This window comes from Spermophilus citellus (assembly GCF_964194105.1).
Source record: "Spermophilus citellus genome assembly, chromosome: 17".
Lineage (NCBI taxonomy): Eukaryota > Metazoa > Chordata > Mammalia > Rodentia > Sciuridae > Spermophilus > Spermophilus citellus.
Genome location: NC_138199.1, coordinates 37,375,079 through 37,391,082, shown reverse-complemented (window position 1 = coordinate 37,391,082; position 16,004 = coordinate 37,375,079). Strand labels below are relative to the sequence as shown.

Sequence of the window (16,004 nt, the reverse complement as noted above, 5' to 3'; positions counted from 1 at the left end):
TTTCCCCATCTCAAGATCCTTAATCACATCTGCCAAGACCATGTTTCTTTATAAGGTAACATTTACCAATTCATAGCAACGACAATAAGGGGAAACCATTATTTAGCCTATTACAAGAAAATTGAACCAGTTCAATCAACATCCCCAAATGAGATACCTGAATCTCAACTCTTTATTTTTTTAATTATAAAATGATTCATGCTTATTGTGAACCATTTTAAAACATTACAGTACAGTTGAAGAAAAGAAAGGGAAAAAAAGAGAAATTAAATGAAAAACTATCTATAATCCTTCAGGCCAGGGGAAACCAGCTCCCCATCTGTGTGCATTTTACTAGGCCGGGTCTTATCAAAGAGAAAGAGAAGTAAGTAGAATAGAACCAAGAAATTTGGAAGGTAATGAAATAAGTTAATATTGCACACAATGAAAATGTACAGAGCAGCCTAATTTAAAATAAATATAGAACTTGGCAACAAAATCAACCAGGGTGAAAGATGCTTGTCTGGTGTGTGGAACTGATGCTCATTCACTTAGAGGTTGTACATTTAACTTTGGCTACTCACTTGAAAACCCCTGAATTTCCCCCACAACAAGGACCTGATTCACTCTTTGAGGTCAGCCTGTGGCCTGCTGATCTGCCCTGACATAGGCTCTTCTGGAGTCCTTATCAGTCTTCCTCAGTGGGTCAATGTTATGATGACTGGGGGAGTCTGGCAGAGTTCCTGCTTCTCCCAGGCTGATATCACAGGGCCACAGAGACCGTGGCAGAAGGCAAACATTCAGACTGAAGCCAGATGTGTAACTGAAGCATCAAGAGGAAACAGAGGAGCATCAGGTAAAAAACTAGTTTTTAAAATCTCATTTATCTTATTTTAGGTGAAGTTTATGTCTGAGAGCATGAAGGATTTAGTATAATAGTAACTAAGGAGAAACTTGTAAAGGGAAATGAATGAGAAATTCTGGGAAATGTGGAAAGATATTCAAATGGACCTAGAATCTCAGAAAGCTGACATTTCATGGTTGTTATCAGCTTCCAAGTAACATCAATGAGACTGGGAGTTGTAAAACAACTATAGGGTCTGCTAGTTCAAAATCAGTGAGACTCATGCTATGGGTCCCAGCAGTGAAAGTTATGAGAGACAAATTGCAGCTGAAAATAAGGAAGCTATTTCTAACAGAGCTGTCAGAAAATAGAATGGACTACTTTTAAACATAATGCATTTATAGTCCTTGGAGGTATTCAAATAGTTGTTGAATTGCAATTTGTTGGGAGTTGGGAATATTACAGAAGGAATTTAAGAATCAGTTGGATGGTCGAATTGGAAGATCTTGAAAGTCCCTTCCAACACTGCTGTGATTCTATGATATAAATAGAGTTATATGAGAAATTTCCCTAAGAAACCATAAAATTCCACATTTACAGGTGCTTATAAGAGAGGTTCATAGACTAAATAGAAGATCCTCAGGTTGATTCTGGTTTTGCATGAAGGAGGTGAGAAGGTAACAAGGAAGAACCTAATATCAGGGGAGGGTACACATCCTGCTGGATGCCTGATTTTTCCCTCTTACTACAAACAACATCCACAATGTTGTTTTGCAAACATCACACAGAAGAGATAGGTACTCTTCTCCTAGAAGAAGACTTGTGGCCTGAGTTAGTAAATATTTTGTTGTGTAATTATTATTCAGAAGGGGTCCTTTCTGAAATATTGGCTTCAGAGCTCTAATTTCAATTCAAGTGACTGTTTCTCTGGACTAGGAAACAAAAGAAGGGCTGACCACAATTTAATATCCAGGCCCCAAAGACTCATGTTCTTTTCAAAGTCTTGGAGATTTCCATAGCCCAGGGCAGAACTATTAGAAGGAAAGGAAAATCCCTCCTACATCACACTGTCTATGAAGAAACACACTTTTACAATTTAGAAGAATGTGTAAAAAGCTTAAAAGTTTGCATTGATATTGAATGACACTCTTTCAGGAGTAAAATAAGGTTTTAACAATATATAAAATAACCCATATCAATACCAAATGTTATGTTTGTTTTTATAACAAGATCTTTTACACCATATATGCTTACCAAAACGACAGTCCCTTAGTTCTCTACTACTTGCCTTTATTTTCCCTTTGTGTTATAATTAGGAGCATCTGATTTTAATTTCTATTTCCACATATTTTCTAATAACATATTTGGGCTCCTGTGCTAACTTGTGTGCCCTTTGTATCTGGGCTCATTGTTGGTGTTTCCTGATTTTAAGTGAGAAATGGCTGAAAATGTCAGCAATATAATTTTTCTATTATGGAAAAATATTAAGCATTCCTTATTATATATTCTTATTTTTGTTAGAAAGGCTAAAGATATTTGGTAAAGTTGTTAGAAAACAGTAATGGCAAAAATTATTTCTAATGTTAAAATGTATCTCCAAAAATTTATAGCTCTGAAAAAAATATGCATCTCTGGAATTCTCATTAACATAGAAACCACATTTCTGTCCTGATTACGTATAGGAATGCCTTTCTCTTGTGGTTCAGAGTGAAGAGAGGCTTCTGAGATGGAAAATCTCAATACTGATGTAGAAATGCACTATGCTGAGCTCATCGTAAAAGTGGGTAAAGTGACTTTTGGAGAAGAGAGCAGGAAAAGGATGACCAATAGCAGTTTGAAAAGAATTGAGAATTCAAATATCATCCAGGCTATTTGTGCACTGTTAAATTCTGGAGGGGGTGTGATCAAAGCAGAGATTGATGATGAAACCTACAATTACCAATGTCATGGACTGGGACAGGATTTGGAAACTTCATTCCAAAAGCTCCTTCCTTCAGGTTCACAAAAATACCTTGACTACATGCAGTACGGGCACAATCTCCTGATTTTTGTGAAATCATGGAGCCCAAATGTTTGCAGCCTCCCACTGAGGATTTGCAGCTTGCGCTCCAATTTATATCAGAGAGACGTGACTTCTGCCATTAACTTGAGTGCCAGCAGTGCCCTGGAGCTTCTCAGAGAGAAATCATCTAGAGTTCCAAGAGCTAGACCAAAGCTGAAGCTGCATCCTCAGAAAGCTCTCAACAGATACATTCAGGAAGAGGAAGACATGAAGATGTCTGCCTTGGAATTTTTTGAAAGGGATAAACTCATATATAAGGAGAAACTCAACTTTACGGAGTCAACACATGTCGAGTTTAAAAGGTTCACCACCAAAAAGGTTGTACCTCGGGTTAAAGAGATGCTGCCTCATTACGTCTCCGCATTTGCCAACACTCAAGGGGGATACCTAATTTTCGGGGTCGATGATAAGAGCAAAGAAGTGTTTGGATGTAGGAGAGAAAAAGTGAACCCTGAGTTACTAAAAAAAGAAATAGAAAACTGCATAGAAAAATTGCCTACATTCCATTTCTGTTGTGAGAAGCCCAAGGTGAAGTTTACTACCAAAATCTTGAATGTATACCACAAAGATGTCCTGTTTGGTTATGTCTGTGTGGTTCAAGTAGAGCCTTTCTGTTGTATAGTATTTGCAGAGGCCCCAGATTCCTGGATCATGAGGGACAATTCTGTCACAAGGCTGACGGCTGAGCAATGGGTGGTCATGATGCTGGATATTCAGTCAGGTAAAGAGGGAAGGGAGTCACTGTCTAGGGAGGGAGGGAGGAGCTTCCTTCTCTGCCTTTTAAAATAGACCAATTAAAATAGAAATGTGCTTTTTGCTTACAGAGGTTCTGTCATGATGGTGTCCTTTTTCTAACATATTTAGTTCCAAAGACTCAGAATCTGAACTCTTTGAGGTTAAGAAATACTTGGATTTCACTCCGTTTGGAGAAAGTTTTAGTATGCCATCAATCATGAATTAGTAAAAGTTTCCTTTTATGCACTTTTAAGGCTTCTTTAAAAAGTTTTGCAGGCTGATTTTCCTACTCTAAGTGGAAAGTCTCAGCCTACAGATGATCTTTGGAGAAACACTCTTTAAGAATGATTTTGAAGGGCTGGGCTGTAGCTCAGTGGCAGAGTGCTTGCCTACCATATGTGAGGGACTGGGTTCGATGCTTAGCACATAAAAATGAAACAAACAAAATAAAGACATGCTGTCCATCTACAACCACAAAAAATATAGGTTAGTCCCATTAATCCTTTTAAAAAAGAATTACTTTGCACTAAGACTTTCAAGGGAAACATATTTTGACAAATATGAACTGTTTCAATACCCCTGGGAGCTAATACTTTAAACCACTGGGTTTGTGGCACCACCAAATAGGGGAAAATGATAAGAAGTTCCTAGGACAGGGGCTGGCAGTTGGGGAGGAGAACCCCTAGTGTTATTACTTCCCTTAGAGTTTTGTTCCCTTACAGCCTTGGTGATTCCTAATCAATCCACAAAGGACTTATAGACTCAACTGAGCTTATTACCTGGGCTTCATTGTTAGTACGTTCCAAATTTGATAAAAGAAGCTTAGATCATCAGATCAAGATTCTAGTGATTATAGAATTTTATTTGATTATCCTTTTTCTGGTTCAGAATTTAAATTTGTTTGATTCACCCTCCTCCCCACCCACGCAGGCACCAAATTAGAGACTTAAACAACAACTGTAAGAATAAAATCAACTTGTACTTAACCTTCACTGACCTCCTAATAGATACTCTTTCTTCTTAGAGATGACCTGGAATCTGATCATTAGAGTTGGAGGGACACTTAGGGATCATCACCTCCCTCTGGCATGAGAGAAGTGAAATGACTTGTCTAAGATGAGCACACAGTGAGTTAGATTGTGCATGACCCCTGCAGCTGTCCCCAGACTTCATTCTTGACATGCAGGCTGGTTGAGACATAGTTAGAGTGACAGAAGCTTAGGCACCATAATTATCACATGTGTCCAATAGGAAGAGCAGTAAAAAAGTTCTTTTACTTCTGATCTTTATTTTTGTCTAAAACAACTTTCCATGTGATTGTTTAGCTCCTCCCAGTTTGGCTACTGACTGCAGTGCTCACCGGATTTCATCAACTTCATCTGCCCTAAGAAGCCCAGCATATCCCATGAAAGTCATGGAATTTAAGGGAGTTCTGCAACAACGTTTGTTTCCAGGTATTCCCTCTTGATTTCAGCTGAGTAGACTATTTGTTTTGTAAAGTTAAGATGGGCACTAAGGGTAAGCTCAGTGGTAGTGTGCTTGCCTAGCATGTGCAATACCCTGGGTTCAATCTTCAGCACTGGGGGGAAAAAACAGCTGGGAGAAATCAGTAGCAATTGGTCCAAGTCCTTCTTCTTAGAGAAAGCCAAGTATAAGATTAAACAGACATAATGGTCCTGAAATATATATATATTCATACACATGCATATATGTATGTATGGGATCACCAGAACTCCTTCTCAACCTCAGCACTATTGACATTTGGATCACATAATTCTTTATTGGGGGAAAGAGGGTGCCTTGTGCATTATGAGATGTTTAACAGCATTCCTGGCCTCTACCCACTAGATGCCAGTAGCGTCCTTTTAGTTGTAACAATCAAACATTCTCTAGACATTGTCAAATATCTCCTAGGCAGGGGCAGAGTTGCCTCTGGTTAAGAATCACTATTCTGAAAGAAAGCTCTTAGTTTTCCAAAAGCATCAGGTTCATTAAAAGTCCTTAACAGGGGGACTGGGGATATAGCTCAGTTGGCAGAGTGCTTGCCTCGCATGTACAAGGTCCTGGGCAGGAAGGAGCTCCTTCCCAGCAGTTGTAGACCATCCAGGGTTGAAGGAAAGAGCTAGGAGGCTGTTCTGAAAAGATCCCTCCCTAAGAGTTTTCCCTTGTGCTAGAGCTGCCTTAGACTGTGAAGAGTCCTTGGACTGACTGCAGCCTTGGACTGTGAAAAGGGGATGTTCTCTTTGCAACTAGGAAACCGATAGCCAAAGTCATCCTTTCCTACTATGTTGTGGGAATACTTAGTTATGCTTTTGTAAATGTTGGTAACTCACTCCTGTTCCTCAAATTTTCAGTGACACAAGAAGAAACGATACAATTTAAACCAGAATCCCTCTGTAAGAAGCTGTTCTCAGATCATAAAGAACTGGAGGAATTAATGAAAACACAGATGTGCCCTTGTTCTCAGGGGATTGTGATATTTTCTAGAAGCTGGGCTGATGATGTTGGCTTAAGCAAAGAGCAGAACGTCCTGTGCGATGCTCTCCTGATAGCAATTAACAGCCCCCTGGTACTCTACACAGTGTTAATAGAGCCAAATTGGATTGAAGGGTATGAATATGCTCGAAACACTGCTCGTTGGTTAAAGCAGAAACTGCAAAGTGTTAGTGGCTACACAGGGAAAATGTGCATCATTCCAAGGGTGATCCACTTGACCAGCAGACAGTGTAGACCTGGTGAAGTCCTTGTACACTACCCCCAATCCTACAGGCTCTCCAATGTGGATGAAATGGAGAACTTGCTGCAGGCCTTTGTGGTCATCTCACTGTGCTCCAGGTCTCTTCTGAGTGACCAGCTGGGCTGTGAGTTTTTCAGCCTGCTTGTAGAGGAGCAGAGCAAGTTGCTTTCCAAGAGCCTTCAGGAAACTCGGGAATTGTTCATCCACTGCCTTCCAGGAACCAGGAAGACAGCCCTAGCCATGAAGATCATGGAGGAAGTGAAGAACTTGTTCCACTGCAAACCTAAAGAGATCCTCTATGTTTGTGAGAGTGTCACCCTAAGGGATTTTGTGATGTAAGAATTTTACCAACTAAATTTTAAAAATGTGTTTTCAGTTGAAGATTTTGTGATGCCTCTTTCCTGCAGAAGTTTGAGCCCAAACCAGTTACATATATCCAAATGATCAGGTAGTTGAGTTGTAAATGGGTAATTTGTAATGTTCAAGTTTAAACATATTATAAATAAGCCAAATATGTATAACTTAAATTTATAAAGCCATAGATCGTGGATTAAAGCCACACTTGTGGCTTTAAATCTATGACAAGTAGAAATTAATATATCTGGGTTTTTTTTGATACTGGGGATTGAACCCAGGGGATTGAATTGGGGATTAACCACTGAGTCACATCCCCAGGCCATATATATATATATATATATATATATATATATATATATATATATACACACACACATATGGTCTCACTGAGTTGCTTAGTGCCTCGATAGGTTGCTGAGACTGTCTTTGAACTCTTGATCCTCCTGCCTCAGTCTCCTGAACCCTAGGATTACAGGTGTGCTCTACCACATCTGGCTATTTTTTTTTTAGAATTTTTAATATTTATTTTTTAGTTCTCAGTGGACACAACATCTGTGTTTGTATGTGGTGCTGAGGATCGAACCCGGGCCACACGCATGCCAGACGAGCACGCTACCACTTGAGCCACATCCCCAGCCCCCCACATCTGGCTATTTTTTAAAAAAATATACCTTTTGCTTTATAATATTTTAAAGTCATAAGATTACTCACTGTGCTTAGTAGGAACTCAAAATTTAAATATAATTTGACTTTTTAAATAACATCTTGCTCTACATGAATAATTTTAGAAAACATGAAAAATTAATTCTAATTTAAACCTCTAGTTTTCAATTCAATAATATATATTGGTTATTATACAATTCAGTCAATGAGGGCAAATTCATTTTGATTTTTGATTTGGTTTACTATATTCAAGAAATGCTTTTGAAAAAAAAGAAATCTTTTGAGTTCCATTTATATATTAAATGTATGAGTTTTTCAGCCTGCTTGTAAGGAGCAGTGTTAGAGGGGAAAGTATATCAAAGACTTTGTTGTTAAAAAGAAACAACATAAGTGTTGTGTAATTAGTATAAGAAAGATATGGTTATTTTAACAGGTGGTAGGAATATTAGCAAATACTCTGGTGAAAGAGACTCTTGGGCACACTTTTTTGTTGTTGTTGTTTGGAGGGAGCACACTCTTAATAAATCAGTAGGAGAAATAAAATTGGAGTGTTTTCCAAACAAAGAGCACAGCAAGTTCAAAGGCATGGAGACACAGAGATCCAGAGTGATAGGTCTGACGGGAGCAGTGTGGGGCAGGGGGTATATGGTAGGTGTTGGTGTGGGAAGGGAGGCAGATGCAAGATTATGAAGGATCCTGTGAACTCTGCTAAGGATTGTATTCATTATTATTTTTTTAGTTGTCAATGGATCTTTTTATCTTATTTATTTATTTATATATGGCACTAAAGATCAAACGCAGGGCCTTACACATGTCAGGCAAGTACTCTACCACTGAGCCACAACTCCAGGACTGTATTCATTATTAAGCTTTATGGCTTAGTTTTAAAAAGATCCCTGTCAAGGGCCGGGGCTGTAGCTCAGTGGTAAAATGCTTGCCTCGAATGTGTGAGGCACTGGGTTTGGTCCTCAAAACCACATAAAAAACCACATTAAAGATCCCTATCAAAAGGCTAATTCAGGGCTAGGGTTGTGGCCCAGTGGTAGAGTGCTCACCTAACATGTGTGAGACACTGGGTTCACTCCTCAGCACCACATAAAAACAAATACAATAAAGGTTATGTGTCAATCTACAATAACAAAAAAATTTAAATGGCTAATTCAACAAATTAGGGGGATGGGGGTGATGGGATACAGAGATAGCTAAGAATCACTTCTTCAAGCGCTCACAACAGTCGAAACCAGAAAAGAACAGTTATGGATCAAAGCATAGAGAAAAAAAGGCTCAGGGACTGCATTAAGCAAAATTAGGGAATCTGTAGGAGTGTGTACTGTTACTTACATTAAAATTAGAGAAGGTAAGAAATAACCAAATTTGTTAAGGGGGAAGTTATATGTATATAAGATTATATATATACACACACAAACATATTTATAATTATATAATTATACACATACATACATATGCTACAACATAAAGAGACATTGATCTGAGAGAAAAAGCCTCCGAAACCTAAAGAAGTTTCCAGTTTTGTTCTATGAGTAAGTGAAGAAATAGAATTTGCTTTAGAGGAATTTGATTAGTGTGTTACTTTTCTGTTTATAAAGATTATGATATGCCTCGGAAGGCTATGCTCCAGCCCTAAAAAAGACAGAAAGCAAAGAAATGGTAGTAACAGGTACAAATTACTGTGTGGATTTCCTTTAGCTGAATGGATCTCATCTTCAAAAGATGGTCAAGTGGAGCTGGGGTTGTGGTTCAAGTGGTACACCTCTGAGGCACCGGGTTCGATCCTCAGTACCACATAAAAATAAAATAAAGATATTGTATCCACCTAAAACTAAAAAATAAATATTATAAAAAGATAAATAAATATTAAAAAAGATGGTCAAGCAGTAGAAATGGACCTCTAATAGAAACAATAAAATCTACTTATTTTATAATAATGAAAATTTTACATGCATATTTAACTAGATGACCCCAAAGAGGAGTGTGTAAAATTCCGCATTCTATCTATCAGGTAGCTTGTAAGTTAAGCAGTTTTGCACTACTCATAACACTATTGAATTGATGAATCTGCCTGCAGAGAATTAGCCTGATTTCAATCCACAGAGTAATGAATGCTAGTGTTCCCTTGGTTTATATGTCTGAAACCCTCTTCTCTTTTTCATCCTTACAGTCAAAAAACCACCTTCCATGCTGTGACCCAAAAAACCTTCATGCAAGGGGAGTTCCCCAAGATTAAACACATAGTGATGGACGAGACTGAGAATTTCTGCAGTAAATACGGTGATTGGTACTTGAAGGCTAGAAGAATCACCCACCCTGAGGTGAAGGGGGTTGGAAGTGAAGACCCTCACCATGGGATCCTCTGGATTTTTCTGGACCCTTTCCAAGTCCATCATGCAGATGACAATGGCCTTCCCCCTCCTTCTGCTCAGTTTCCTCGAAAAACAATCACCGACGGGATCCACTGTGCTCTGGAAATAGCAAATGTCATGAAAGAAGAAATGAAGATGATCAAGGCCAACCCTCTCTCCAGCATGTCTCTGGACACATTGGCATTGTTCCAAGAAGCATCCTATGAGGAAGCAATGTTTGCCCAGGCTCTGCCTGGGGTGTTTGAAACCAAGACTAACCTAACCATAGAACAAATAGCAAATTATGTGGTAGAAAGATGTCACAGCCTCTTCCAATGTGGCTATAGGCCCAAAGATGTAGCAATTCTGTGCAAGAGAGTAGAGGACACAGGACGCTATAAGCTTGCACTGCCTACAGCAATTAAGGACCATGGAGCAACAGAAGTTCTATTTAGCCATGCCATTGGTGTTGGGGGCAATCATATTATTTTAGACAGTATTCAGCAGTTTTCAGGACTGGAGAGAAATATCGTGTTCGGGATTAGTTCAGAATGTTCCCAGTCTGAGAAATTTCATAAGCTCTGCTTTGCCTCAAGAGCCATTAAACACCTCTACCTCCTTTATGAAAAGAGGGCAACCTTCTGAAAATTATTATAAATAAACATAGGGAGCCAGAAAAAGCAGAGCTTTCCTCCTTGACAGATGGCAGCTGTTCCTTTATAATATTATATGTAAAGAAACCAAGGCACATCAGTATGGCCTGGAGCCACAGAAATGTCTCTTGGGGCTGAGCCTGGCTTGCAGTGGCACTGCTTTTTTCTGGGTCCACCTCTCCTCCCTGTACAATTACAGCAGACTTAGGATTGATCCCCTGTCTCCAGTCTTCCTAACTCAATCCAGCTTTTGTTCTGTCATGCAAGCAGTTTATCCTCAAACAGAGAACTGCTTTTATGACATCCTCTGCTAGCACACCTCCTGTAAGTCCCCATAGCCTTCAAACCAAGCCAGTTCTCCAGGCTTCCCATGATGTGCCCTGAGTGACTCTCCTAACCACACCCTCAACTACACCTCCAGTGTCCTAATGTACCCCAACCTAATGCACCTCACTGGCCTATTTTGTCGGGGTGGTAGGGTGTCTTCTAGACCAATTACTTTGACTGGGTCTCAAGGGTGGCACCTGGGCTAGCATCTCATATGGTTATAGGTCTCAAGCTTTACAGGTTCAGAACTTGATTTCCTCTTTGCACCAAGTCTATGCATGAATCAAAATGCTACTTTGTTAATTCACATTGAGGATTGCTGTAACAAGTTGGGTCAAACGCTTTTGCTAATCTGTGCATTCAACAATAGCATAGGAAGCCAAATTATATGAACAGAACTTTACAATAAGGGGAGCTGGTAATCTGACTCAAATGTAAGGAGTACTCAGGCTACATCAAATTATTGAAATATCTATTGTTATATTGCAATCATTTCTAAAATAAAGATATTTTCAGCACAAGGACTATGCAGGTCAGGTTTATAAGCTAACTCAAATTTAGAATGCCAAGGACCATTAGTTGTTCAATACTGTCTGCCTAGGTGAAATTTTTTCCCCTTAATTTCTAAAGTTTCTGGGTTGACCTCCAGTCTTTCCCTCATTTACCGCAACACATACACACTTTGCTTACATTCATTTCTACACCTGTCAATACACTCGTATGCTACACAGCCTCACACTGCTGCTGGCCTGAAACTTGTCTGTGAGAGGCCTTTGCACCTCTCTGATCCTTTTCATGATGATTTGGTGTTGATTTTATAGTCCAACCCTCAGAGCTCTTTTATAGGGATCCTGGGTGGCAACTCTATCACCTATACCACTCACACACATTCCTGTGTCTTGGTCTGTCCCTGGTGTTTTTTTCAGTCTTTAACCTTTTTTCTGTCCCTTCCACTTTTGAAATCCTTACTCTTTAGTCAAGTGCTTCAAATGCCCATCTCTTCCATGAAACTTTTACCATCTTCCTGATGGTGAAGTGGCCTTTGTGGCCATTCTATTGTTTTAAAAAGAATATATTGAAGATAGCATCCAATTCATTCCAGACTGTTCACAGAAGTTGTTGTATCCTAGCAGAATCTATGTAAATCTTCCTGGCATATCCTTTTTCCAATGTTTGGGAAATATATTAGAAATAAAATCAGTTCTCTTTCTTTAGTCAGTTCCCCAAATGGATAAGCCATTCTCATGCCCTTCAATAAAATCTTGCCTTTGTAAGGTTTTTTTTTTTTGTTTTTTTGTTTTTTTTTTTTTTTGGGGTATTGGGTTTTGAACCAGGAGTGTTTTGCTACTAAGTTACATCCCTATTCCTTTTTGAGACAAGGTCTTGCTAAGTTTCTAAAGTTGACATCGAATTTGAAATCCTCTTGCCTCATCCTCCTGAGTCTTGGGATAACAGGCATGCACAGCAGCACCCTGGTTTGTTTTTGTTTTTTTTAATATTTACTTTTTAGTTGTAGGTGGACACACAATATCTTTATTTCATCTTTATGTAGTGCTGAGGATCGAACCCAGTGCCTCACGTGTGTGTGCTAGGCCAGTGCTCTATCACTGAGCCCCAGCCCCAGCCCTGTTTTTTTTTTTTTTAAAGACAAAGCCTTGAACTTTCAGGGTTCAAATGATCCCCTTATCTCAGCCTCCTAAATAGCTGTGACTACAGGCAAGAACCACTGTACTCATTGTGTAATTTTATAATATGGGTTTTTAAATTGCTTTGAAAGTATTCTTATTTTCAGACTGTTTTTAACTTTTAGAAAAGTTTGGGAAACTTGATAGATACTGAGGAGGCTTCAATCCAGGAAAAAAAATGTGGAAATACTCTTGGATATAATTTCAGATACAGGTCCTCAGCCTTCCAGAGGTGGGAAGAGCAGACCAGGTTTGGAGAAATTCTCTTAGCTGATATTTTGAACTGTTCTGGCCCACCAAGGGACCAGTTGTAACCTAATGGCCGGCTGTCCTGGACAAGGATTGAATGGAAAAACTTCTCCTCTGCCTCCTATTGTTTCAAGTATGAGATATTTCTTGTGTGTTTGTTTTTCTATTATACTGCCTTAATATGATGGATAAAACAACAAAATTATTCAGATAACAGAGTTTCCAGCTGTGAGAAGCTTCAAAAACTTCCTTTTAAAAAGGAGTGTAGGGGCTGGGACTGTTGCTTAGTGGTAGAGCACTTGCCTAGCATGTGTGAAGCACTGAGTTCAATCCTCAGCACCATATAAAAATAAAAGTAAATAAAATAAAGGTATAAAAAAGGAGGGTAATATAATATTGTCATGTAAGTTTGAGAAATGGAGAAAAAAAATAAAAGGTACTTAAATTGTATCAATTTCCAGGCATGATTTTTTTCATTTTGCTGATTTATTTCCATTCTTTATTGATATAAAAACACTTTTACATAGTTATGATCAAATTTTTTAATCAGCTTTATATCCTATCTATGTGTGTTTTTGTATTTTACATTTCTGTGAAGCATTGCTTCAGATTGTATTATTGTTCCAAATAATTCACCCCCTCCTATGTCTTGACCCTTTGCAGTTTCTAACATTAGAGCTGGGGATATTTTATTATGTGGACTTGGCCATGTTACTTGATGTGGCCAATGAAATATTAGTATCTGTGATGTGGACACATGTCATATATGTTTTTAGCATTGAATTTGTTCTCTTGGGTTTCTGTCATATGAAACACATGCCCTGGATGGCCCATCGGTCACCAAGGAATGAGAGACATATGAAGCCAACTTCAACTCAACTCACGGCCTGAGCCAAGTTCAAACAATCCTAACTATATCAGACAAATCCCGACTGACCTGAACATGCATGAATGAGAAATAAACATTTGTTATGGTTTGTTGTGGGGTGTCCCCCAAAAGCTCACATGTGAGACAATTTAAGAAAGTTCACAGAAGAAATGATCAGGTTGTGACAGCCTGAACATCAGTGAATTAAACCTTTTTTTGGGATTAGCTGAGTGACATATAGAGGAAGTGGGGCACTGTGGGTGTGACTATGAGGTATATATTTGTATCTAACAAGTGAAGATCTCTCTCTCTACTTTCTGATCACCCTGTGAGCTGCTTCCCTCTGCCACACTCTTCCTCCATGATGTTCAACCTCATCTTAAGCCCTGAAGAATGGAGCCAGCCTTCTGTGGACTAAGATCTCTGAAACTGTGAGCTCTCAAATAAACTTTTCCTCCTCTATATTTGTTCTGGTTAGGTCTTTTAGTCTCAGCAGCAAAAAGGCTGACTAAAACAATCTTATTATTTTATGACTGGCTGTTTGCTTAGTAATAGTGGCTAACTAATGTAAGCATTTCTCCATGTTCTAGGATGGTCTTCAAAATTATAATTTTTAGTAGTTGTACAACATCCTAGCCAAATAATGAAATTTCAATAGACACTTCCTTTTTATTTGTGTCAATAGCAATTTTATGCTACTAAAATTAAGCCAGGCGTATAGGCATACAATGTTTTCCTTTTCTAGTATATTTATAAATTCCCCAAAATGGAATTTCTGGAGCAAAAGGGTGGTCTGAATAAATCACATTATTTATGTCGATACTGATGGGAAGTGCATAGAAAACCCAATTGCAGTACAGTTTTATTTATTTATTTATTTATTTGCCTGAAATAATAGAACAAAATGCTGACATCAGTTTCTGATCACAAAAGATAGACATTCATATCTCAGAAAAAGGTGACCGCAAGGGACCATGGAGAGTAAAACCAAGGTTCATCACCTTGCACCAAGACCTTGGAGGAAAAGCATAATGTGGAGAATTATGGATGGGATTATAGGCTTGTACCATGGCACCTGGTTATATTTTCCCTTATTATTGTTTACTATTTCAGAATTATCTTGGCCTTTTGCATTTAAAGTTCCTGTTTTAATTCAGGGAAGGCTGTCTACTTTGCTCAGTTGTACATCTTGGAAGAGGCACGTGATGGGAGAAGGAGGACTGAGGACAGTAAAGAAAGCGCAGGCCCCCTTTCTAGCCAGGCAGATATGACAAACCCCACAAGTCATTGTTAATACCTAAGAATGTCTTTACACCTACATTCCTGTCTTCTCTGACATATATGACTATGGCTCACCTGTATTAAATGTTTACTGTGTGGCAAACACTGTGAAAATTGTTTTAAATGAATCATTTAACCTCCCAGCCACCTTTTGAATTATGTATAGCAGGACTTAATTATGTAAGGCAAGATAAGGTACTGTTTTTTTCCTACATTTTTTTTAGTTGGTGCATTATAGTTGTACATATTGATGGGATTGGTTGTTACATATTTGTATGTGCACACAATATAACAACATAATTTGGCCAATATAACTCCCCAGCACTTCCCCCCTTACTCCCCATCGCCCATCTCTTCCTTTACTGATCTCCCTTTGATTTTTAGGGGATCCATCCCCACCTTTGTTTTCCTTTTTCCTCTCAAGCATCTGCATATGAGAGAAAATATATGACTCTTAACTTTCTTTTTTGCCGGGAGAGGGGTACTGAGGATTGAACTCAGAGGCACTCAACCACTGAGCCACATTTCCAGCACTATTTTATCTTAGAGACAGGGTCTCACTGAGTTGCTCAGCACCTCACTCTTGCTGAGGCTGGCTTTGAACTTGTGATCCTTCTGCCTTAGCCTCCCAAGCTGCTGGGATTACAGCCTTTCGTCATGGTACCTGGCCAACCCTTAACTTTCTGAGTTTGATTTACCATGATGGTCTCAAGTTCCATCCATTTTCTTTTAAATGCCATAATTTCATTTTTTTCTTTATGGCTGAATAAAACTCCATTGTACATGTAGACCACATTTTCTAGGATTAAGTATTGTTAAAACCTTGAGTCCTAGGGTCAGATTGACCCTGGCTTTGAATTCCAACTCTATTTTTTTAATACTTTTTTAGTTGTAGATGGACATTTATTTTTATTTTACTTTTATGTGGTGCTGAGGATGGAACCCAGTATTCACCTGGTGTTAGGCAAATGCTCTACCACTGAGCAACAATCCCAGCTCTCCAACTCTTTTCTTACTTGGCTGTATGACCTTCGAAAATTGCTTTACTTCTGTAAGACTCCATGTTCTCATCTGTAAAAGAAAGGGAAAAGTTCATAACTATGCCTGAAGAGAAAGATGAAGATTGAAATAAATAATACTACATTTAAATAAAGCCTGTTTTGTGGGAAATTCAAGACAATTTGGTCCTTATAAGCTCTGATTT

The 16,004-nt window shown here is 38.7% G+C and overlaps 1 protein-coding gene and 1 long non-coding RNA gene across 5 annotated transcripts in view; one reads left to right on the top strand and one right to left on the bottom strand.

Moving 5' to 3' along the window:
* Positions 1-2,549: 2,549 nt before the first annotated feature.
* LOC308636116 (protein SLFN14-like) overlaps positions 2,550-16,004 on the top strand; it is a gene marked incomplete at both ends in the record, with an annotated part of 462,924 nt that continues 449,469 nt past the window's right edge. The window contains 4 exons of one of the 2 annotated variants that reach the window (XM_081271232.1): positions 2,550-3,606; positions 4,946-5,074; positions 5,975-6,692; positions 9,557-10,382. In XM_081271232.1, coding sequence (XP_081127358.1) covers positions 2,550-3,606; positions 4,946-5,074; positions 5,975-6,692; positions 9,557-10,382 — 2,730 coding nt within the window. Of the gene's footprint in view, positions 3,607-4,887; positions 5,075-5,974; positions 6,693-9,556; positions 10,383-16,004 lie in introns of those variants that run through there. The other variant, XR_014019345.1, reaches the window with a different exon arrangement.
* Positions 9,741-16,004, bottom strand: part of LOC308636118 — a 12,048-nt gene continuing 5,784 nt past the window's right edge. For 2 of the 3 annotated variants that reach the window (XR_014019347.1, XR_014019349.1), the window contains exon 3: positions 13,214-15,871. This is a non-coding gene — a long non-coding RNA (uncharacterized lncRNA). Of the gene's footprint in view, positions 9,858-13,213; positions 15,872-16,004 lie in introns of those variants that run through there. The other variant, XR_014019348.1, reaches the window with a different exon arrangement.